Source organism: Myotis yumanensis, unplaced genomic scaffold, assembly GCF_028538775.1.
Source record: "Myotis yumanensis isolate MYYU_CA2020_CCGP unplaced genomic scaffold, mMyoYum1.0.hap1 SCAF_7, whole genome shotgun sequence".
NCBI classification, from domain to species: Eukaryota; Metazoa; Chordata; class Mammalia; order Chiroptera; family Vespertilionidae; genus Myotis; species Myotis yumanensis.
Genome location: NW_027223758.1, coordinates 83729199 through 83754886, shown reverse-complemented (window position 1 = coordinate 83754886; position 25688 = coordinate 83729199). Strand labels below are relative to the sequence as shown.

Below are 25688 nucleotides of genomic sequence, written 5' to 3'. Positions count from 1 at the left end.
GTATGTTTAATATCTGAGTAGTGTAAGTAAGGGGATAAACATATATTTGCATTTGTCCTTATTTACATGTAAAACTATGGAAAGAAACACAAAAAAAGTGATACAAATGGTTATGTGGTGAAAGGAAAGCAAGAATTTCCATTGTACTGCATATGTTTCTCTTTGAAGATCATGTGAGCACCAAAGGGTCAGGGATCTTTGTATCATTCACAAATGTATCCCAAGTACCTATAGCAATGCCTGGTACAAAAAATATTTGTAGACCTAGTCGATTTGCTCAGTTGATAGAGTGTTGGCCTACGGACTGAAAAGTCACAGGTTCGATTCCAGTCAAGGGCATATGCCTGGGTTGCAGCCTCGATCCCAGTAGGGGGTGTGCAGGAGGCAGCCAGTCAAGGATTCTCTCTCACCATTGATGTTTCTATCTCCCTCTCCCTTCCTCTCTGAAATCAATAAAAATATTTAAAAAATTTGTAGAATAAATGATTATGCAGAAATGATTTCATTAAAAACCAAAGCAACACAGATTCATTACAGAAAATATATACAAGCTTGAAGACAACCATAGTGCCCACTTCAAGTAATTTTTGAGTAATACCTTAGTATATATACTTCCAGGTGACTTTCTATTCAGATACATGTGTATATGTTTCAATAAGGATAGTCTATAGCATATATAGAGTTTTATAAGCCTTTTCATGTATATATGTATGTGTGTGTGTGTGTATGCATATGTATCACCTATATTGAGAGCTATTTATATAACATGATGGCTTCAGGAAGTCATTGAACTCATTTAATAAAATTGATAAAGCCATGTATTTAGACAAATAAGTTGTTTGCACATATGCATATACTAGAGGCCTGGTGCATGAAAATTCATGCACTGGAGGGGGCGCCCTTCAGCCCGGCCTGCCCCCTCTCACAGTCTGGGAGCCCTCAGGGGTGGGAGGCAACCCGGCGATCAGGGGAAGCCGATGCCCCATCACACCTCTGCTGCTGCCACTGCTGGCAGCGCAAGCCTCAGTCAGCCCTGGTTACCTGAGCCTCGGGTGGCCCTGGGTGGCTGGGCAGCCGCCATCTGAGGCTTGGCTGTGCCTCGGGCTGGCCCTGGGTGGCTGGGGGACTGAGGGAACTAGGGGTCTTCGGAGGCAGGCACGCAGAGCAGCCGCACGCCTGCTGCCCCGGCAGGGCTGAGGGGTCTGGGCGCCACCATCTTGTGGCTATGGCACAGCGATAGCTATGATGCAGGAGCTGCCCCCTAGTGATCAGTGCATCCCACAGGGGAGTGCCGCTCAGCCAGAAGCCGGGCTCATGGCTGGCAAGTGCAGCAGCGGTGGCAGGAGCCTCTCTCGCCTCCGTGGCAGTGCAGGACCCTTTGGGGGATGTCCAACTGCCAGCAGAGAGTGGGCCTAAGACGGCAGGCGGGCGTCCCCCAAGGGGTCCCAGACTGCGAGAGAGCGCAGGCTGGGCTAAGGGACCCACCCCCACCCCGTCCCCAGTGCACAAATGTCGTGCACTAGGCCACTAGTGTTTTAATACGAAAAGGGGATTTTGTGGTAATTGCAAGATTTGAGCATTTTTCCAAGCCATAAGTAATTTTTTTCTTTCACAGTGATACAGTACATACTTGAAATTGTGCTTTTCTTACCAAACCATTTGCACCTATTTTGCTCATGTATATTGACCTCATTGTATTCCATAAGCGATTACTAACCCTGACTGGTCTAAACACTGGTAGTAATATAATCTTATTCCCCTTTTTTTAGACTTTCATATAATTGGTCATATATTAAGTGTTATGAAGTTTGAGACAACACATGATTTCTCTGTTGCAACTGAAAAAGTAAACATAAACCTTATTAACCTGAAACTAATAAGAAATAATGTTGAATATAAACTATAATTGAAAAATAAAATAAAATAAAATAAATGAAAGAAAGGAAAATAAACCTTATTAAAGGCTGTCTAATATCATTACACATGTACAAAAAGTGTTCACAGCTTAATATTTTACTTTAACCTCTGTTATTCTTTAGGTGTTGATAATAAAAATCATTTCATCAAGTTATCAGCAAAATTTAGGTTCAACTGGGAGTCACTGAGAACCCTAGTAGTTTAAAGAAGAAGAAAGAACTGTTATTTTTCTCCGAGTAAAAGTCCACTGCAGGCCTTCGAGGGCTGAGAAGGAGGCTCTGCTCCAGGAAGTCTGCATTAGTTTCCTTCAGCTGCTGCAACAAGTTTCCATAGACGTAACTGCCTAAAACAACACAATATATCACCTCACAGTTCTGTAGTCAGAAATCTGGCGAGGTTCATGTGGTTTCCCTGCTCCAGGCTTCACAAGTCCAAAATGCAAGTTGTCGACCTGCTGGGCTCTAACCAGGACACTGTGGGAAGAATCTGCTTCCAGGCTCCTGTTGTTGGCTTATCTAGTTCCATGTGATGGTAGAACTTAGGTCCCTGTTGCCGGGCACACAGCTGGGGGCTGCTCTGAGCTCCTAGAAGCCTCTCTCTCATCCTCGCACATGGGCTCCTACATCTCAAAGCCCAGTGGCACATCAGATGCTTGGAATCTCTCTGATCCTTTTGCCACTTATCACTGACTCTAGCCTAGGGGTGGGCAAACTTTTTGACTCGAGGGCCACAATGGGTTCTTAAACTGACCGGAGGGCCGAAACAAAAGCATGGATGGAGTGTTTGTGTGAACTAATATAAATTCAAAGTAAACATCATTACATAAAAGGGTACAGTCTTTTTTTTTTTTAGTTTTATTCATTTCAAACGGGCCGGATCCGGCCCGCGGGCTGTAGTTTGCCCACGGCTGCTCTAGCCAGAGGAAGTTCTCTGCTCTTAAGGGCTCATGTGATTAGATTGTGCAAATCTGGGTAGTTTAGGATAATCTCCCTATTTTAAGATCTTTAGTCTTAACTACATCTTCAAATTCCCCTTTGACTTGTAATGCATTCACAGGTTGCAGGGATTAGGGCATGAGCATTTTCGGATAAACTCCTTTCACTGTACCTCCACGATCTTCCTTGTTAAGGTCGCCATCAGCATCTGAGTTCAAGCCACAGGAGATAAGAATAAAAGGCGAGGCGAGGCACCCAGTGACTCTTAAGGAAGGTTTCCAGAGGCTGCCAAGGGATACTTAAATCTAGTGAGAACTTAGTCCCGGGGCCACATTTAGCAGCGTTGGGAGCTGAGAAATGTCGTTTTTATCCCCTGCAGTCATGTGTCCTGCTGAAAAATCTGTTAGTATCGAAATAGATCACTGGGGACAACCAACAGCCCCTGCCCCACCAAGTGCATTTTTTCCTAATCATTGAAAAACAAGAGACCAAAGTGGATTACAGTAGTACAGCTGCTGTAATGTAGAGTGGACCAGCAATGGTTTCCCGGGCAAATTAAAGGCGCTTAGGGGCAGATTGAAGAGAAATCCTTAAATAAGCAGTGTAACTGGACACCAGCGCACACAGTGTCTATATCTAGAGAGCTTCTAGCCTTGACTTGTGCTATTCTTGTGTACCTGGCACAATCCTTTTACAGACTAGATTCTAGTTAGTATTTTTGGAATGAATTAAAATGTTATTAATGTGGTATTTGGAGTGAGATCAGCTATTTCATAAAGCTATTTAAAAATCAACTTTTCTGTGAAAAGTGTATTCTTGGATATTGTATTGAATCTGAACTAGAAACTAGATTTTGTATTATATAGGTATTTAATTCCTACAACATCTAAATATTTTATCTACTGAAAGAAATGTGAAAATGCAGTTTAGAAATAAGAAATTCATCTTCAGCCCAGTAGACCTCCTATGTGGTCTACTGTAATATAAGACAAAGGTATACACTGTGCCAAGTACTAAGGAAGGTGGAAGGGGGCGTAATTCTAACTTAGGATAAAATGGAGGCCTGTATGAAGTTCATGGCACTTAATCGAGATCTTCAAGGATGAATAACATTTCAACAGATATAGGTAGGGGAATGGGAAAATCACAGGTGTAACTGAAAAACATGAATGGGCTGGCAAGGAAGAAGAATTTAGAAAAGAATGTAGACCTGCCTGTTATAGAAGCTTTACTCTTTTGTATCAATGAGTGTTTGCTTCTGAAGTTTTCTGGTCTGCAACCTCATTCCTTTCCTGTTAGCGGAAGTAAATTCAGGTACAGGCACTGTCAGTTTTAGGTGTGCTGATATGGCCTCTTCAAGACTCTGACCTAGGTTCTTCTGGTAACTTTCCATTCTGAACATGCTAGTACAGTGGGAGACTTTTTAATGGCTGTTGACGTCATTAGAGTTGGGTCTACACTGCCACTAACTCAAAGGACAGATACAAATAGATTCACCCCACCCTTCTGTTCTGCAAAATGGCATGCTGATGCTAATGAATAAAAGGGGTGTGGTGGCTATTTCCTGTATTTCAGTGTTTCATGCAGAACAGTGTTAACTACGACCTACATTTCCCCTTAACCTGGGGAAGGGCTAACATAACTGAAGCCATTCAACAGTGGCTGCAGGCCTTTGGAGGCACCATAGAAGAGATCGGTGAAGTATTCAATCAGGTCTCTCCCAAGTCCAAGATTCTACGACTCTGGTTTTTGGTGGGTTCTCCTGCAGGTCTCTTGTTCAACTTGGGGATGGCAACAGGAGCAGCAGGGCTCTCAGGCCATCGCACTCCTCCCAGAGCAGCTCTGCTCCGCTGTTACCTGCTTTACAGGTTGCACTTTCACATCAGATTTCATTTGAAGAAAGGATTCCACTGCTTTAAATACATGCATATATATATATATGCCTTCATGAATAACTAAAGTGAAAATTAGAAAACACTTTTGTGATGATGACATAGTGAGGTTGATCTCCATGTTTCTTGAGCTTTTCAAAAGGCAGGCAGTGTATTATTCTAAGATTTTATATCTAAAAGATGGGCATCATACATTAGAATCATAGCATTATTTCAGTATCATTAGTGAAGTCAGTTTTTAAAAATAAATTAAGAGGTTCATTTAGTTATTTCAACTGTGCATTCTCTTATACAGTAGTGTCCCTTATCCACAGTCAACCATGGTCTGAAAATATAAAATGGAAAATTTCAGGAATAAACAATTCATGTTTTAAATGGCATGCCATTCTCGGTAGCGTGATGAAGTCTCACACTATCCTGCTCCGTCCCACCTGGGACATGAATCATCCCTCTGTCCAGCATAGCCACACTGTATATGCTACCTGCCCATTAGTCACTAGTAGCTGCATCATGTAGAAAACTGTGCTTATGTTCACCTCACGTCATCTTATCATGTACAATGAGGTATTTTGAGAGAGCACATTCATATAACTTTTATTATAACTACTTTATTATTGTTAATAATAAAATGTATGCATAAAACTTACTGTGGCTAATTTATAAATTAAACTTTACCAGAGGTATGTACATATAGATAAAAAATAGTGTACATAGGGTTCAATACTATCCGCAATTTCAGGCATCTACGGGGGATCTTGGAACAGAAGATGGGGAACTACTATATTTGTAATGTATAAACATTCTCTTTTGCCTTATGTGTATTTCTACTTGTAGGTATTGAGTTTTTCAACTTGGTTCTGTTATTTCTCTATTGTTCTCTGCCTTCTACAGAATTTTATCTAACAGAACGTAGATTCTTATGGCGACAATCTGTTTTATTAATTATAAGGAGTATGTCTCGGGCTACCAAACCAAGTATAATGAGTGTTTTGAATTAAATATTTAGTGTTTCATTGACTATTTCCTCCAACTTCCATTAAGACCTCTAGAAATAATGCTGCACTAATAAGCCTTTTGTTTGTTTTGGGACAATACACATATTGATGTGGAATGAGCTATTGCTGTAGTGCTTAGGGCGTGGTAAGCTTTTCTTGATAACTTATCTTCACTTAGTATAGTTTATTTTGGGTGAGAAGTCACATTTCTGTCATTGCAGGAAACACTTCATTTTGTTCCCTTATATCTGGTGGTAGTACTGTTTTGAGGGTAGTAAGAAATTTTTGATGATGGCATGGAATAAGAAAGTGTAAAAGTGTGCAAAGATTATAAAGGGCTTGATATTAGCGGTTTTTACTAAGACAAATGGTCTGTGTTTGAACAGAATGTATAGAATTAAGTTTAGACTTTTAACCTCATTTTCTTCTTCCCTTGAATACAGTTGGTTTATTTGAGTAGCACAGGCTAATGTTTCACCATAGGTGAGTAGCATTTTTAATTTTTTAGGACAGTTAAGAATTTTGCTTTATTACATACAGAACATTTCCCTCTTCGGTTCTTTGGATTGATAAACTCATGTAGTTGTGTGTTACCATCATAGCCACAATAAAGAAAGTTTCATCTCCCTGAAGAGTCCCCTGCAACTCTGTAGTCACACCCTTCCAGCCTCTGAGCCCCAGTCTGTTCCTGTAGTTCTGTTCTTTTCCAGATTGTCACATAGATGAAATCATATAATACGTAGTCTTTGGAGTCTAGAAATTTATTCATATTGTTGTGTGCATTGTTCCTTTTTTTATTACAGAGTAGTAGTCCATTGTATAGATACCACAGTTTATTTATCCATTTACCAGTTGAAGGACATTCAAATTGTTTTCATTTAGGGGCAGTTATGCATAAAATGGCTATAATCATTTGTATAGAAAATCTTATGGAACATAACTTTTCACTTCTCTTGGGTAATTGTCTACAAGTAGTGATTTGGAGTCATATGGTAACCTCTTCTAGAGGGACTCTTAGCATTTTGCATCCCCAGAGTTCCTGTTACTCTGCATCCTCACCAACAGTATTGTCTTTTTGTAAAAGCCATTCTAATAGATATGTAGTGGTATCTCATTGAGCTTTTAATTTGTATTTTCCTAATTACTAGTAATGGTGAGGATCTTTTCATCTGCTCTTTTGCCATCCTTGTAAGTTCTTTGGTGAAATATGTATTCATACCTTTTGTCCTTCTATTGGGTTGTTTGGGTTTTTTATTTTTGACTTTGAGAGTTCTTTATATATTTTGGACACAAGTCCTTTTGCAGGTATGTGTTTTGCAAAAGCCAGTCGGGAACTTGTCTTTGTAACATTATCTTTCAAAGAGCAGAAATCTTTTATTTGGGGGCAGACCAATTTATCAATTTTTTTCTTTTATGAATTATGCTTTTGATACCTACTTAAGAACTCTTTGCCTAACCCAAAGCCACAAAAATCTTCTTCTATGTTTTCTTCTAGAAGTTTTATAGTTTCAGATTTTACCTTTAGGCCTGTAATTCATTTTGAGTTCCTTTTTGTGTGGTACAAAGTATGAATCAATGTTCATTTTTTGCACATGGATATGTAATTATGTCAGCAACATTTGTCAAAAAGATTATCCTTTCTCCATTGAATTTGGCTGTTGTAGCCACACTGGTGGTTGACTCTTTAAAAAAGAAATTAATCAAAAGAGCAATGATAAAATTAGAAAACATTTGAACTCCTTGCCCCCTTTTTCAAGAGGTTGACCTAATCCTCATCTGTACAGGACATTGTGAAACATTCCCCTCTGGTTGTACCGTCGAGCTTCAGCCAGTAGCTTGAAGAGGACGTGAGCTTCCTTGTCCTACCCACTCATCTCTCCTCCAGATTCTGCTCTGATGGTGGTCTGTCTTGAGATGGTTACCATCTGAAACATAGAAACCACAACTGCAAATTATTAAAGCCACATTTTTACCTTTATAAATCGATTTAATGTTTAAATAATAGATCATAAACATCAAAGCGGTTTTTTAGTGAAAAATGATGCTGCAAACAGCCAGAATCACTTGGATTTAAAAGAAGTCAGCACCTAGACACAGTTGAAGTGTGAAGGAAAAATTACTCTTTTTTCTGGAAGATAAAAATTTGTGCAGCAGATTTTGATTATACCACATGTACAGTAAGTCCTCACTTAACATTGTGGAAAGGTTCTGTGACTTTAAGCAAAAACTATGTGTACTGAAACCAGGTTTACCATAGGCTAATTGATATAAACAAGTTAAGTTCATCTCATCAACATTATAACATATAACATTGAATGAAAGAACATTATTTTTCAAGTACCTGCTGTGTAAGTCTTGTCATTTTAGAGACGATTAGGGCCCTTTGTTCCTTTATTTAAGTTTCTGGAGGCCCAGTGCACAAAATTCGTGCACAGGTGCAGTCCCTAGGCCTGGCCAGCGATTGAAGTGCGAGCGTCTAGTGTGGAAGGGCAGGTCCCAGCTGACCTCTGGGCCCCGGGCAGCACCTGGGCCCCCAGGCCCTCATGCGCCTCCCTCCGCCTGAGTCATTGGGCCCCCTGCCACCGCTGCTAGTCGCTGTCTGCGGGGTGATCAGCTGGGCAATCGGGCCACACTCGCACCCGTCTTGGCCTGGCGCCACCTGCTCACCTGCTCCACCATCTGCCGCGGTCCCGCTCTCTTTGGAGCCCCTCGGGGCCCGCAGTGCCTCCACTGCCGCCCGCTGCCAGCACCACGTTGCTGATGCCCACCATGTTCCGCGCTACCCCCTGGTGGTCAGTGCACGTCATAGTGAGCAGTCGAACTCCCGGTCGAGGGGACAATGTGCATATTAGGCTTTTATTATATGGGATAGTTATATCACAAGTTCTTGGAAGCTACAGAAGTGTACTCTAAGAAGACATCAAGGATACTAAAAAGGTATGATTTGAATGTGAAGGAACATTTCTGGAAAATCTGCTTCTCATTCTGCTTTGTTCTAACACTCTTCATGAGTACCATCAAGCCAGAGATGATATTTTTAGTTATTCTTCCAGTTCCTCTTTCAGGTCTCAGCCTAGCTGTCACTTCCTCTGAGACCCTATTTTCCTATCTCCTCATTTAGGTTTACGTCTCCCCTCTCCATCACCATTCACCCCACCCTCTGCCATGTACTCATGGCATTTTTAATAGTGTGCTGTGCCGTAACTGACTCTTTGCTTCTCTTCCTACTAGACCAGGCAGTCCTGGGGCTGCTGAGCAGGGACACAGATCATAGACAAGTAAACAGATGACCGAGGGGACTAATAAGTGGAAGGAAGAGCTGTGAGGTGATAGTGACAGGAAGCTTCTTTAAGCTGGCTGACCAGAGCAGTCTTCTTCAAGGTGTGAGGTATTGCAGGTCATTTGTGTCTAGTGATAGAGTAGCTGTTTCTTTTGTAATATAAATTAGAATGGATTAACACCCTTTCGTTCTCCTGCAGCCTGTATGCTCTCTAAATTGGGAAGAAAAGACAGGTTGAGCCAGCTCCTTGGAAGCTGTACACAGGAGTAAAAAAGTGTTGCATCTGTTGGCCACTGTTCCGGTGGCAGGAAAACAGTTGAGAAAAGCTAGATGGTGTTTAAGTTCTCTTCCTTTTTTGAGTCCTTCATTTTAAGTAATGATGAAATTAAAACAAGCAGAAAGGCCCGTCTATGCTGCCAACCCAGCGTCTCCCCATCATCTAGTCCACTCGCCTCAGCCCCGAGAGCCACTGAGCCCACAGGGAAGGAGTCTACGTCATAATGACTGCACCACACCATGTTCTTGTCATTTCCAATTGAGTAGACACATCTTGCCCACTTCATTATTTCCTAGAGCTGGAGTAATGAAGCACCACAAACTGGGAGCTGAAAGCAATGGGGAGACATTGGTGAGCAGTCCAAAACCAAGATCTGGCGAAGCCACGCCTCCTCTGAAACCTGCTGAGGAGAGCGTTCCTGCCCTCTCTTAGCTCCCGGGGATGCTGGCAGTTCTTGCTGTTCCTTGGCTTGTAGAGGCATTGCTCTAATCTTTGCTTCCATCATCACATGGCTGCCTTCGCCCTGTGTGTTTCTTCTGTCTCTGTGTCTCTTTTTTCTTATAAGGACACCAGTCATATTGGATTAAGTGCCCACCCTACTCCAGTGTAACTTCATCTTAATTAATTATGTCTGCACAACCCCATTTCTAAATAAGATGATATCAAAAGTACTGTGGGTTAAGACTTCAACATGTCTTCTGGGGTAATACAATTCCTACTTAATACTTTTCTCCTGATACTTAATTTTTCACAGAACTCCCTTCTGTCCCTATTGTTATACTTCCCGTTGTCATAGATTTATTATTTTGTCAATTAGTAAATATATGGAATTATGATATGTCTGAGTTTGTTTTCTTATCGATTTGCATATTAGCCTTTTATTATATAGGATACCAAATAAAGATGGGACTGTCAGAGAACTAATAGCTGTTTATTCAGATGTTGATCAATAAGCACCTGTGTCCCTTTCATCATGAGATAGGTCTTCCTTGTACCCTCTTTTCTCCTTCCATGAATAATCAAAAAAGGCACTTTGGCTTGTCTGTCTTTCCACAATAAACTCCCCCCGCTTTCTTGCATAAGGCACCTCGCTCTAGAGGTTGCCGATTGTTGCTGATTTAGATCCAAAATAAAGTAATTAATAGAATGAATGAAGTGATAGCTAGTAAAGGCCTTCAGAACCATTTCAGGGTGGCTAGTTTTGAGGTTAATATTGGTGTTCCAGTTTTCTATTCCATGGAAAGAAAATAGGAAGTTTTTTGTTTGGTTGGAATGGTTGAGGTGATTAAAACGATTGATTCTTGTATGCTTTTGCAAAGTAGACAAATGATGGGATTCTTTTAAGATTTTTAAAAAATAGCAGTTAAGGCCTTAGAGAGAAATTATTGTGTAAGTTCCTGTTGCCAGTGATTTATAGCCCTTTGCTCACTCTTAAGGAAGGAAGTAATTTTATGTTTATGGTTATGACTCTGAATCCCAGCCCAGCCTACAGTGTGGTTGTCAGTGTAGTGTAAATGCATAGAAACTCTTACAAACAAGAAAACTCATGGAGCGTTGAATATGGGACATTAATTTTTGTCAGGTTTACTCTAGTGAATCAATAAATATTTTCCTTTCTTAATGCTAGGTATGGTGCTGGGTGCTAGGGAAACAAAAATAAAAATTCAAGATCTATCCTCACAGAGGTTGTGGTTGAGAGGGCAGATAGAAACAAAGACAACTGCATATGCCATGTGTTGTCAAGTAAGCACAAGGCACACTAGGACCCAGAAGGGAAGGCAGCAGATGTGCCTGAAGCGAGCGGGAAAGCCTCATGGAAGAGTCACACTTAACGGATGGAGGAGGAGAACTTTGCCAGAAGGACAAGGAGATGAAATGACATCTCCAGTTAGTTGGCAGCAGGTGCAAAGACCCAGAAGCAAAAGAATGCCTGGCCTGTCTGTTCCCCCAGGAAAGGTGTCCTGATGTGTCTGTCAGTTACTATGGTAGAAAGGCTAATATTTCAGTTGGGCTGATGAGAGCGTTGAGCTGGGGAGACCACGATCAGGCTTTTCATCTCCGCCCACCTGCAGCAGTGAGCTTCACCCTCACGATGACCACATTCCTGTAGCAGACAGCACCCGGATCCTGGCCTGCCAGCTCACAGATGTGGGTTTAGCGTGTGTCACCACACCCACGTGGGTGAAAGAGTCAGGGAGTGTGGATGTTTCAGTGTATATCCAGGACCACAACTGAAAAATTACTCTGAGATGGTCTTCTGGTGATGACTTATTAGCATAATTTCTACATATGAACACTTGCTCTTCTTTTAATGACCTCAATAGATTTTCAAGTCTTAGGATTGTGTAAAACATTTTGTCTCGTGTGTATTTTTCCAGCTCTGCTGTAGAAGGGATATGACATAAATATTTAATCAGTCTTAGCAAAATTGGCCCTTTTTCATGGTTCCAGATTATCTAACTTCACTGATGTAATATTTGCGGCATGATGTTAAAGAATCAAGGCTCAGAACTCAAATTTTTCAGAAGAATTTTATAATGGCTATAAATCTTTTTGTCCAGCAGGGGTTTGTAAAATATAATGACTTTAGAAGTGAGCAAGCTGTTTGATGGTCATAAAATGTGCTGAATATGCTATTTTATACCTATGTATTTGTAAAATATATTTGTATTTTATGCCTATATATATCCCTTACATTCGTAGTGTTTATACCCCATATTATTCAGTGTAGACAGATGCGTGTAGACTGAGCAACACTTTTGAATCATTAATGTCCCCCAAAGACTAGATTTTTTAAAAAACAGTCTCTTAGTTTCTCCAGATGATGTGTAAAAGTGAAATTTAAAATTTTAGGCTTGAGTTCTCTGTTGTTGATAGCTATTTCTGTAATGAGCATGTGCTTTAGGTCTTTTTTTCCTTCCATCAACTCTACCTTCACTGGAACCAATTTGGCATCCGTCTATGGGAGTCATCATTTTAATGTGTGCTCTGTCAATCCATCACTTCCCTTGGCACAAGAAGGAACATAATGACATATTGAAAGGCTTCTTTTAAAATACAAATTATAAACAAATCCAATCAGAAAATTATTTTCAAGTAAATTTTCTCATGAAATTCCTGTTAGTGATTTCTTCCTTTAAACTCTTAAGTTCATGAAAAGAAAGTGTTAGAAAGGAACTTGGAAGGATTGTTTGAAACCTTGCTTATTAGGCCAGAAGTAGAGCAGACAGCACCATGCTATTGAACTATAACTTCAAGCCACATAGCATAACTGTGCATTGCTGGGAAGCAAGCCAGTTCTGCATTGCTGCATGGCTATGTTGGGCATTTGCAGAGCAAAGGTCTGTGGTGGAGAGCCATGGCAACATTCCTTTTATTTTTTTTGCAACATTCCTTTTAAATAGTTGCTTTGTCCAAAGTCAAAAGATATTTTTTATACATATGCTATATAGAAAGTGAGGCTGGTAATGTTGATTTGTTTATCCATACTATAATGTCTATATATATAAATGCCTAAGCAACCGCTCGACAGTTCCACTGGTAGCTATCACGTGCACTGACCACCTGAGGGCAGATGCTCAATGCACAGTCATGGAAACATGGAACAGACTGATGAATCTCAGAGGGGAGGGAGGAGGGCGGGAAGAGATTAACCAAAGATTTTATATGCATACTAGAGGCCAGGTGCATGGATTTGTGCACCAGTGGGGTCCCTCAGCCTGGCCTGCAGGGATCGGGCTGAAACCAGCAGTCTGACATCCCCCGAGGGGTCCCAGATTACGAGAGGGTGCAGGCCAGGTCAAGGGACTCCAATGGTGCATGAATCCATGTACTGGGCCTCTAGTATAGATTATAACATCATCTTTAAAATGAGAGACGATGGTACATTTAATGAGTACCATGTAAATTTTCATCTGCTTAATCTAATATTTTTAGGTATCTGGTACATATTACCCTGACTGTTTACAGAACTTAAAGACATTAATTTCCAAGTGCCTTGTCCCCTTTACTTTGTAGTATATGAAAATCAGTGCTTTAAACTACTTTGTTTTCTATAAAGTGGAAAATGAGATTTTATAAAGTAAACTATGATCAGGTCTTCAAAGGCAAGTTGACGTTCTCAGAAACATTCTTGGAAATAAAGTTTGTCCCTAAAAGAAAATGTGACTAATCCTATAGATGCTACCAAATTTATATCTGATTATAACAAATATTTTAAAATCAGTAAGCAAATAATTTGACAAAAACATTGTGAAACTGTTATCTAAAATATTTGGCTTTTAAGTTTCTATTAATGTTTAAATATTTATTGATAGACTAATATCCCAAAATAAATAGCTAATTTAGGATGCAAGTACTTGAAGATTTTTAAATCAACAAAGGATTTGATTAAATTTCAAGCATTAATGACAGTAGGAATTCTAATTGATTAAAATGTTATATGTTACAAGTCTAGGGACTTTTCTTATTTCGAATTTCTTTAGCAACTGAGATAAAACAAATCACAGAAAAGAAGTTTATATTGTAACCTTTTATCATGAAAGAGGCCCTTTTTTATTGTTATTGCCATCTCTGTTCCTTTCTAGATCTGGCAGTGGGATATTAGGTCATTTCATCCCTTCTGAGCGAGTACGGGATTGTTCCTTTCAATGTATTTTCCAGTGCTGGGGCCAGTCTGTTAATCCTTTATACTAGAGATTCCCAGGATCTTCATTGCTGGCAATAGATTTAGCTCCAGGAAAAATGGCTTCAGCTGCCAGTGAGTTAAATGATTCAGGGGTTGTGCTTCCACCACTGTGTGCAGTTTCCTGACGTGCATCCCAGATTCCCCTGTGCTTATTTTCTTGGAGAGCCTTGGAGAGCCACACTGTATTGGAAGTTTTATGCTGTGTAAACTGTGTGTGAACTATTTTATAATTTTTTTTTTTGATGTTTCATTAGGCTTATGCTTTTCTTTTCTTTTTTTTTTTTAAATCTTTATTGTTCAGATTATTACATTTGTTCCTCTTTTTTCCCCCCATAACTTCCCTCCTTCCAGCTCCCACCCCATCCTCCACCCTCACTCCCCACCCACTGTGTTCATCCATAGGTGCATGATTTTTGTCCAGTCACTTCCTGCATCTCCCACACCCCTTTTCCCCCCAAGAATAGTCAGTCCATTCCCTTTCTATGTCCCTGATTCTATTATAATCACCAGTTCATTCTGTACATCAGGTTATTTATTCACTTGATTCTTAGATTCATTTATTGATAGATGCATATTTGTTGTTCATAATTTGTATCTTTACCTTTTTCTTCTTCTTCCTCTTCTTAAAGGATACCTTTCAGCATTTCATATAATACTGGTTTGGCGGTGGTGAACTCCTTTAGCTTTTCCTTATCTGTGAAGCTCTTTATCTGACCTTCAATTCTGAATGATAGCTTTGCTGGATAAAGTAATCTTGGTTGTAGGTTCTTGGTATTCAGCACTTTGAATATTTCTTGCCATTCCCTTCTGGCCTGCAAAGTTTCTGTTGAGAAATCAGCTGACAGTCATATGGGTATTCCCTTGTAGGTAATTGAGCCTCTTTCTCTTGCTGCTTTTAAGATTTTCTCTTTGTCTTTGCTCTTGGCATTTTAATGATGATGTGTCTTGGTGTGGTCCTCTTTGGATTCCTTTTGTTTGGGGTTCTCTGCGCTTCTTGAACCTGTAAGTCCATTTCTTTCACCAGGTGGGGGAAGTTTTCTGCCATTATTTCTTGAAATAGGTTTTCAATATCTTGCTGTCTCTCATCTTCTGGCACTCCAATAATTCTGATATTAGTCCGCTTAAAGCTGTCCCAGAGGCTCCTTACACTATCTTCACACTTTCAGATTCTTTTTTCATTTTGCTTTTCCAATTGGGTGTTTTTTGTCGAATCTTTGGTTTGATTCTTGAGCTCCTCTGGTCTGCTATTGGGTATAATATTCTTTATTTCAGTCCGTGTATGCTTACTTTCTAATTTCTTTATCGTAGCATCGAGGGTCTCATTAGTTTTCGTGAGGCTCTGCACAAATTTATGGCAAGCCCCCAAAATTGCGATTCTTAGCTCCATATCCTCCATTTCTGTCATGTTGTTTTGTCTCCGCATCTTTTATGCTTTCTTGGTGCACCCCCTTGTGGTCTCTGTGCGCAGTCTTGTTCTAGCCAAGCCTTAATTGTTGTAGTTAACACTAGAGGGATTTGACCCCCAGGCCGACTGGCTGTAGGAATCAGCTGTGCGGAAAACGTCTGTCTTCTGGGGAGGCGCTAATCCAGCCTTTGCCTGAGGCGATCGGCAAATGGCTGTGCGCAGGGCTTGGGCGGGCGGGATCAACAGGGCGGGGGGAGGGAGCCGCTATGGCCGCTCTCAGTCCGTCCCCAGGGGCTCTGCCTCTCTGTCCCAGCAACCGCTGCAAACCTCGGAGGGGCCGTAGCCAGACAGTCCCGCTTCTCCCGTTTGAGTCTGGGTCCCTAGAGACTCGCCCGGATCTGTAGCCCAGAGTCTGAGACTCACTCCTGATTGAAAACGACAACCGCGCCCTCAGCCGCCAGCCTGCTTTGCGCACGCACCACCTCACCACCGCACCACCGTACCTTTAAATTTTCCACACTACGCCTCCTCTGAGCGTCAGAATGCTGTTGTTTTTGCTTCTAGTTGAAGAGTCTCTCCTCAGCCAGCCTTCCTGTGGTTCTGGTTGATGTCCGTTCCGACTTTTAGTTGTATTTTTGAAGTGGTTGTTTACGGCGGCAATCTCCGGTGTTTACCTATGCCGCCATCTTCGATTCTCCTATTTTATAAATTTTTTGGTTTGCACAAATCTCTCCTGGAAACTTAATGATATTTAATGCATGTAAATGAGCTAATCAGTGGAATTAAAGATAGGTCTTATATCTGGGGCTGTGTTTTAATGAATGATAATTTTTGAAGTTTCTAACAAAAAGGACTCTTGGTCAGTGATGACTTCAACATTGCTAAATCCAGTGGTCATTTTCCATCTTACTTGCCCTCTTAATTGTATTTAATACTGTTAACTAGTCTTTCCTCCAAGCAATCTCTTCTCAGTTTCTTCTTTTATTTGTTTTTTGGCCACTCCTCAAAATTCTATGCAGGTTTATCATCCTCCATCTAGATTTATGAAACTATTAAATGCTGGTCTTTCTCAAGGTTACCCCTAGACTCCCTTCCTTCTCTACTCCTTCTGTTGGTGATCTCAGCCACTTCCGTCTATTCAACATACATCTCCAGGCCAGACCCATCCTCAGACTCCTGAGACCACTTTGCCCAGTCAGATGCTTGATAATCATCTTTTGAGTTCTCAGAGTCATCTCAAAGTCAACATGTCCAAATTGCAAATCTTGCTCTTCCCCAGCCCGCCCCGCTGCTCTTTCCTGTTCCCTGCCTCAGTGAATGACATCACCTTGTATGCAAGCCAAAACCTGGGAATCAATTCCTATGTCTGTTCTTCTTCCAATACCATGCACTGTTCTTGTGACAGCCTTATGTATTTTAATAACACACGCTCAAATTCCTCCTGATTACTCTTTCTCAAAGTCTTCTTGGCTCTTTTACTTATTTCTTCTTCTACACAACAGCCCAACACTTGCATTTCACGAATCTGGGGCATAGAGATAATATGAATGGGCTTAGGGGCCCTCTGAGGATCTTGAAATTTTATATAAAATTTTGCGTGTATATGACTTGGTACATTTTTCTGAAGGAGATCCATATCTTTTATTAGTGTTTAAATTGGACCCTTAAAATAAAAGAAATCTAGAACCACTTTAAGAGAGTTACATTTTCAAAATCAAACGTTCCTATTGGGACTTTGAATCTTTGGAGGATAATGGCACCCTCTATAATATTTTGACTTTTCATCCGAAAACATGCTGGTATCTCTTTAGTTATTCAAGACTTCTTTTATGCCCAATTGTAAATTTTTATAATTTTTCTTCATATTGGTTCTAAACATTTATTATTAGTTTAATTTCTTGATATTTTATATCAACCAGTGAATCTGGTAACAAGCTTTTTCTAAAAAAAGAAAACAGGAAGATTGGAAAGGAATACATGGAATATTTTAGATAGTCCATAAATTTAACCTGCTCATCATAATCTCATGGTGGTGGGGTTTTTTTTTAAGTTTGTTAAGCACGTAAGAAAATAAATTAGTAAAAAGTTGCTCTGGAAATGTTGTAATTTTATCATTAAAGTGCTGTAAACTACATTATTAGGAGGCCTAACTGGGCTTGTTGTATTTAAGCATCACTCTTTGCTTGTGGTTTTTTGGATGTCTTACAGAATTAAATGTTGTTCTAGAAAGAACATTTTCATACTTTACTTTGGTGAAGCATAACCAGATCAAGTAACATTTCAGAACCATACATTGCACAATCTTGGGCATTTTCATATAAAAAGGTACTAAAGAGATTTTATTTTCTATAAAAATGCAACTCTTAAGTAACAGTGACTGTTTTTTATGGGCTAACTCCAGACCACATTTGCTTATTTCCCACGCTGTAGCTTTTCTAATATCCTAAGCTTTAAGTATAGAGATCAGAATGACACTTTAGGGCTCTAGATTTCAATCCTATAATCTTAAAATGGATATTATTCAGTATATCAAAAAGACTAGTTCTGTTTTCTTTCTGTTTTAGATGAAAATTAAATGAGTTTTTGATGTTTTTATATTGTACTTTTTAAAAAACTTTTATCTTGAAATTATAGATTTATAAAAATAGTGTAAATATTTTTTACTTACCGTATTTGCTGTAACATGTCTGTTTTTTGAAACATTTGAGAATAAGTTTATAGACATGATGTACCTTTAACCATCAAGAACTTCAGTGTGTACTTCTTAAAAACAAGGACATTTATCATAATCAGGAAATTAACCTTGAGAAAGTACTACTGACTAATCTGCAAGCACTCAAATTTTGTCATTTGCCCCACTCATTTTTTTTCCTAGGGAAAAATGCTTTTTTACCACCACCCTCCCCCCAAGTCTGGGATCCAATCCCAGAATCACACGTTAAATTTAGTCGTCCTCTTTGTCTCCTGTAACTCAAACAGTTCCTCAGTCCTGGTCTTTCAGAATTTGAAGAACACAGAATGGTTGGCTGGTTGGTTGGTAAAATGCCCCTCAACTTAGATTCGTTTGATGATTCCTCAGGATTAGAGGGAAGCTCCGCTGTGATCAGATCAGGAGACACATGATGTCTACTTTGCTATTGGTACTTTTAACTTGAGCATTTGTTTGAGATGATGGTCACTCACATTTTTAAATAACACAGTTTTTATGTTTTCTTAAGTTTTATTTTCCTTTGGTGGATTGAGTCCTGGAGTCCTTTCCAGGACTCAGTTAAAATATCTCTTTATAGAGTTAGGAAGCCTCGGGACCCGAGCATGACAGAATTGTTGGTGGACAGGATAGTCAACATGTCACTTATTATCTTTATTTTGCAATTTTACTATTTTTTATAGGGACATTGTGAGCCCTGATTTTAATTAATTACCACAATAGAATGTGGGGTCAGAAAAATAACTAGGTCATAAATGTGAAAGTGTCTTTTCAAATTTCTTCATATATTTATGGCCGAAAAGCATAACAAAAAGTTCTTAGTTGTTTATTTATTTTTTTTACTGTCTCAAATGGTTTTGCCTCTTCTAGAATGTCATAGAGTTGCAATCATACAGTATGTAGCCTTTTCAGATTGGCTTCATTCACCTGGCAATATGCATTTAAGATTCCTCTATGTCTTTTCATAGCTTGATAGCTCATTTCTTTTTAGCTTTGAGTAATACTCCATTGTGGGGATGTACCACACTTTATTTACCCATTCACATACTGAAGGACATGTTGGTTGCTTATAGTTTGTCAATTATGAATAAAGCTGCTATAAACATTTATGTGCAGGTTTTTATGTCAACATACATTTTCAATTCATTTGGGTCAATACCAAGGAGCATGACTGCTGGGTCATATGGTGAGAGTATTTTAGTTTAGTAAGAAAACCAAAACTCTCCCAAAGTGGCTGTACCACTTTGCATTCCCACCAGCAGAGAATGAGAGTTCCTGTTGCTGCACATCCGCACCTGCATTTGGTGTTGGCAGTATTCCGGATTTTGGCCATTCTGATGGGTGTGCAGCGCTATCTCATTGTTGTTTTCGTTTGTAGTTCCTTCATAACGTGATGTGGAGCATCTTTTCAGATGCTTATTTGCCATCTCATATATCTTCTTTGGTGAGGTGTCTGGTTAGGTCTTTTGCCCATTTTTTAATTATGTTGTTCATTTTCTTTCTTTTTTTCTTCTTTATATTCTCTTTTAATAGTTGTTTCCTCCCCCTCACCCCCTCCCTTGGTTACTATCTAGTGAAAATACTAGTACACAAAGCTTTGAGGACATTGAGAATGATTTATTTTTTCAAAGGAAAACTCCTTTCTTTCTGTTTTTCTCCTTTTACCCTTGTCTTTCAGTTATACCTGCCGCCACTTGCGGAGATATGTTTATGTGTTGGACAAACTGTATTTCCCCCACTCTCACTGTTCTACGCTTCAGCATTGCTTCTCGAGCCTCAGTGACAATGGAGAGGAACTCTTATCTTTAACTTGCTCTCACATTCTCAGAGCCTATGCTTCCAGGTTATTAACCTCTGCTGTCCATGTTCTGCATGCTGCATGCTGTGTATGACTGGTAATTGCATGTTTAAATGGGACACGCCAATTAAATGATTGAAGAGGAAATTTATATTTGAAATGATACTAATTCTTTAAAACAATAGCTGGGATTTGTTTGCTTACAAATGTCTTCTTAAGTACTTCATAGTGTGTTTCATGGGAGAGAGAAAAGCTTTCAACCACAGAGTTGTCATGTCAACTTGGAAGAACTTTTCTGTACTTTACTCCATTTGGATATCTTTGGGTTTAATTTATAATAGTTGGGAGTGCTCTGGTTTGTATATGAAATAGACCCTACAGTTGCTGTTAATTGCATATGAATTTTGAGTTCTCTTTCTTGCTCTGCAAGCACATCTGAGAGCTGGCTGTGAGGTTCCACCCAAGTTTCTATTGAGGCTCATTCAGCTAAGCAGATGTGATTTTATAAGAAGGTAGAAATTAGCCATTGTGGTTTTATATTTCTCACTCATTTTATTTACACAAAGAGTAGGTATAAAGTCAACAATTTGCAACGTGTCATGGGTGAGTGTAGAGTAAACATAATGATGGTGGGAGTAGTAAGAAGGAGGGAAGCCATCAATCTCAAGTATCAGAAAAAATGTGCACCTGCCGTTTAGTGTCTATCATGCTTCAGCATAGAGGGGCAGGATGACATTACTGCTTTGTACTTTGTAGTTGACATTTTTAAAAATATATATATTTTATTGATTTTTTACAGAGAGGAAGGGAGAGGGATAGGGAGCTAGAAACATCGATGAGAGAGAAACATCGATCAGCTGCCTCCTGAACACCCCGCTACTGGGGATGTGCCCGCAACCAAGGTACATGCCCCTGACCGGAATCGAGCCCGGGACCCTTCAGTCCACAGGCCTACGCTCTATCCACTGAGCCAAACCGGCCAAGGCATGTAGTTGACATTTTAGCACACATTTTCTATAAATCAGAGATGACTTATACTAGCATGATACTATTGGGCCTGAGATAGGAGAAATCAAGGAAAAGTTTAGTGTTGAGATCATCCCCTCCCTTTTAACGGTGTCACTTCTTTGAATTACTATTAACTCGGGACTTTGGTTTGTTGCTGCCTGATGCTAGAAAGCTGAGAGAACATCGGCAATGCTTTCCAGTTATTTTCTGACATGTAGCAATTAGAAATAGTATGTTCTCTTGTTATAAAATTAAGCAGGTAGGGGCATAGAACTCATAGAATCTATTGAAAATTGTGGGTCTTCTTTTCAAAAGGCAAAAATAGAAGAAGTCTCTAAATTCAGAGTTTACATGCAACTGCTATAAAAGAAACTGAAAATGTGAGCTGGGATGCCCATATGTAAGATAAAAAATGGCAGAAAATAGTGGATTGCTATAAAGAAACAACTACCCAAAGTCACCAAAATGTTAATATCTTGGAATTTATCCTAAGGAAAGAACTCAACTTAAGGAAAAAATTGTATTTAAGAACAAAATAAGGAAATGATCAAGTAAACTATAATTTCTCAACTCAATGGAATGTCATGCAGCCATTAAAAATCCTATATAATAAAAGGGTAATATGCAAATCGACTGAATGGTGGAATGACCAATTGCCGTGGTATGCACTGACCAGCAGGGGCAGATGCTCAATGCAGGAGCTGCCCCTTGGTAGTCAGTGCGCTCCCACAGGGGGAGCACCGCTCAACCACAAGCTGGGCTGGCGAGCGCAGCGGTGGTGGCGGCAGCACTAAGGATGTCTGACTGACAGCTCCCAAACTGCTAAAGGGTGCAGGCTGGGCTGAGGGGGTACCCCCCCACACACCTCCGAGTGCATGAATCTCATGCACCGGGCTTCTAGTATTATATAGAGAAAAAAATAAGTAGAAATATGGAAAAAATTTTATATGTTAAGTGTAAAAAGTACGTAGTACTATTAAGCCAAATGTATAAAATCATATCCATATGGACAAGAACTAGATAATGTATAAAATAGTTGTGGAATATTAGTAAAATATACATGACATTTCTTCTTTAGATAATTTTAAATTTAAAAGCATTGTACACATTTAAATTATAAGTTTCTCTTCTCCCTTTTCTTTGCCCTCCCTTCACTGCCCAAGTTAAATACATGTTTTTGCCTTTTTCCCTCCTTCCAACATATTGTAGTATCATTTTATTAATCGGCAAAGAGCTGAAATGGTTAATGGGAATCTTCTGATCTATGGTCCCAGAAGATTTTTCCCATGGCTCATTTTAGAATTTTTGTAAATTCTTTTGTCTTTCTTTTTAACTGAATAGGTCTATAATTCTAAGTGAGCACAACATTAAATCTTTCTCTAAACTGTGGCACTTTCAAATTTAGGAGTACTTTTTACCTATGTGGTATGTCTCGAGGTTTAACAAATCACATCGGGTGCCATATTTTGCTCTGAAAGGATTGCATCTTCAGTCTAAACTAAGACAGTGCTCGAATGAGTTTTCTCAAAAGAGTTTTTAAAAATTCTTTTAGAACAGTCTTGTCAGAGTATATGCCGCTCACTAAATCTGTATTGAATAAATATTTGAAACCAGAGTAATAATTTTTCATATGATACTGTCTTAATAATTCTGTTGTGGCTGTGTGCTTTATTGATTTCTGTGCCACTTCTGTGGCATGAAATGAAATGTATTATCCCGCTTAAACCATTATGGTTTCCTTTTGAGTTACTTATTCACTACTCGATTCTGTCATCAAGCTTCTTCCATTTTCTGTAATGTGTTCAGTCTGAAGATTTACTACTTTTGTACTCAGTGCCGTGTAAGTCAAAATAGAACAGGTAAATCCAGATCAGAAAACTTGGAAAGAATAAACAATAGGCAATTAATGTTTTTTTAAAAATCACTTTTCTATGTATTCACTATGTTTCTTGGTTTGGGGATTTGGAGTTTTATTTTTCCATCTCAAGAATTACAGGGATGAGTCACTACTGTGTGTTCTGTGGAAGCGAGGAGGGCAGAGCTTGACAAACCTAGCTGCCGTCTTTGCTGGATCTCAGCTGAGGTGGACAGCTTCGCCCCGCCCCCTTCTCTTGGCATGTGTGACAGCATGTTGCAGGCTTTCTTCCCACCTTTTGTGCATTTCTTTGTGGGCTCGATTGCTTTAAATAATAGAATTCCTTCAAGTTTGATCCTAAGGTCTTCTCTTTTTACTTAAATTCTCCCCTTGGGCATTTTCATCTCTTTCTGTGACTTTTCATGTCACCCATGTGCCAGTGCTTCCCAAATTGATAACTCCAGCTGAAATTCTGAGCTCAGTCCCATATTGTCAGCTACTGTCATTTGCATTCATGTTAACATCTCCACTCAGACCTCTCACAGTCCCCATCTCTCAGGTGGACTCTTAACCTTCCTCCACAAACCTTTTCTTTTAGTCTCCTCAGTAAGTGGTGTCTGTCCATCAGGTTGCCTGTGGTCATCACATGAGAATGATCAATATTTTCTCCCGCCCTTACCGCCCCCCCACGTCCATCTTCATTCCATCCATTTCAGTTCTGGATCAAAAATGTAAATGGAATCTCTCCTTTTCTCTGTCCCTGTTGCCAGCCCCTCTCCCTCAGCTCACCCTTATCTCAGACCTGGACTGTGAAAGTCTCCTGTCCTGTTCACACCTCCCTCACGTCACTCCCACTCCTAACTCCTCATCTAGCAAGCATCTTCAGATCATGGAAATCACATGGTCTCTTCCTTGCTGAAGACCCTTCAGTGGCTCCCCTCTGCCCTCGGGGTGGTACATTCTCTAGCTCACAAGTATCTTTTCCTGTTGCTGACCCCTTCTCCATCTTAGAGCTTTTTACATGTTCTTTCCTGTCTAGATTGTTCTTTTCCCTGCTCTGTATTTCTTAACACTTGTTAATTCCTCAGACAGGTTTCCCCTTCTCCCCAAACCTGTTGTTATCCTATATAATAAAACCCTAATATGCAAATCGACTGAATGGTGGAATGACCGGTCGCTATGACTCACACTGATCAGCAGGGGGCAGACACTCAATGCCTCCTGGTGGTCAGTGTGCTCTCACAGGGGGAGCACCGCTCAGCCAGAAGCTAGGCTCACAGCTGGCGAGAGCAATGGTGGTGGCAGGAGCCTCTCCTGCCTCTGAGGCAATGCCAAGGACAGCTCCGGGGATGTCCACTTGCCAGCTTAGGCCCACTTCTGCCCAGCAGGCGGACTTCCCTTAGGGGCCCCAGACTGCGAGAGGGCGCAGGCCAGGCTGATGAACCCTTCCAATGCACGAATGTCATGCACCAGGCCTCCTCTAGTACTTAATATGATGTTTTGTCTCACACACATGTCCTTTCTTTTTCTGTCTCTCTCCTAGAGTAGACGTAAGCCCACAAGGGAAGAAAATGTGTGCTTTTTCAATCCATCAATCCCTAGCACCTATGCACGCAATACTTAGATACACAATAGGTGCTTCATATTTGCTGAAACTGAGTGATTTTTGTTTATTACAGGTAATTTTTTGCAGGCTTGCTTAGTCTAATAATGACCACTTCTTCAGAGGTTACTTGACCAGAAGCTGTAAGATGGCTATCCTGTTAAAATGCTACTACACTTCAAAATAGCATTCAAAATAGCATCATTAGATAATGAAGTATTCTAGTTATAGTTTCCATAGATGCATAGTAAAATTGCCTGGCAAAGGAAGGCTCTTTAATTCTTGAATATATGGAATTGTATTGCTTTTGTCTCTCAGCTAAGTATTTTGCACTTTTTTTTATCTTTATGATAAATCATAACCATCAAAGCAATTTCAGCATGCTTTGAAAGATGCCTCATAAAAATGTAAAAATAACATTTCCTATGGCCACTCTAAATAAGCAGGAGAAATTCAGAGGGAAAAGTAAAATTATTTTATATTAAATTTGCCTCTTGAAATTTAAATACAATACTGGAAAATTAGTTCTAAGTAGGGTTTTTTTGCATAAATAAATTACAGATGCTAGCAGCTGTAATAGTAGTAACAGAATGAAATTTTAGAAATGTAGATAAGGATTAAGAAAGTATATCACTATATGTATTAAAAATTTTAATGAACTTTTTTAAAATCCAAAATTACCTAGAGGAGAAGGATACACATTTATTATACTACTAGAGGCCCAGTGCACAAAATTCATGCAGGGTAGGGTCCCTAGGCCTGGCCGGTGATCAGGGCCAGTCGGGGCCTTCCTTCCCCGGCTGCTGGCCAGGGCCTTCCTTCATTCCGTGCCACCCCCTGGTGGTCAGCGCACGCTATAGCGAGCGATCGAACTCCCGGTCGAACTCCTGAGGGGACACTTTGTATATTAGCCTTTTATATATATAGATACCCAATTGGCAATGTTTAGTAAAATATTTTCAGTATTTTACTAAAATACTTTAGTAAAATATTTTCGTCCGGACAACTGGATGACCGGCCAGTAGCTGTGATGCGCACTGACCACCAGGGGGCAGACACTCAATGCAGGAGCTGCCCCCTGGTGGTCAGTGCGCTCCCACAGCCAACCTTCCACAGCCGGCCAACTGCCTGTGATCCCTCCCTCCAGCTGGCCGCCCCGATCGGGATTGGGTGAGATGGCCCTGATCGGCCCCAATCGCCCACCAGGCCAAGGGACCCCACCCATGCACAAATTCGTGCACCAGGCCTCTAGTGTTACCTATAAGAATATTGGTAAGGTTTATTAAAGACCAACAGTAACATGAAAACCCAACTCAAAGTAAATGTTAC

The 25688-nt window shown here is 40.1% G+C and overlaps 1 protein-coding gene across 3 annotated transcripts in view; it reads left to right on the top strand.

Moving 5' to 3' along the window:
* The window catches only part of DYM (dymeclin), a 243199-nt gene that overhangs the window by 129467 nt on the left and 88044 nt on the right, over positions 1–25688 (top strand). The window contains exon 14 of one of the 3 annotated variants that reach the window (XM_070421132.1): positions 19774–19938. The exons of the other annotated variants lie outside the window; for them this stretch is intronic. Coding sequence (XP_070277233.1) covers positions 19774–19938 — 165 coding nt within the window. The remainder of the gene's footprint in view (positions 1–19773; positions 19939–25688) is intronic. 3 annotated transcript variants of the gene reach the window in all.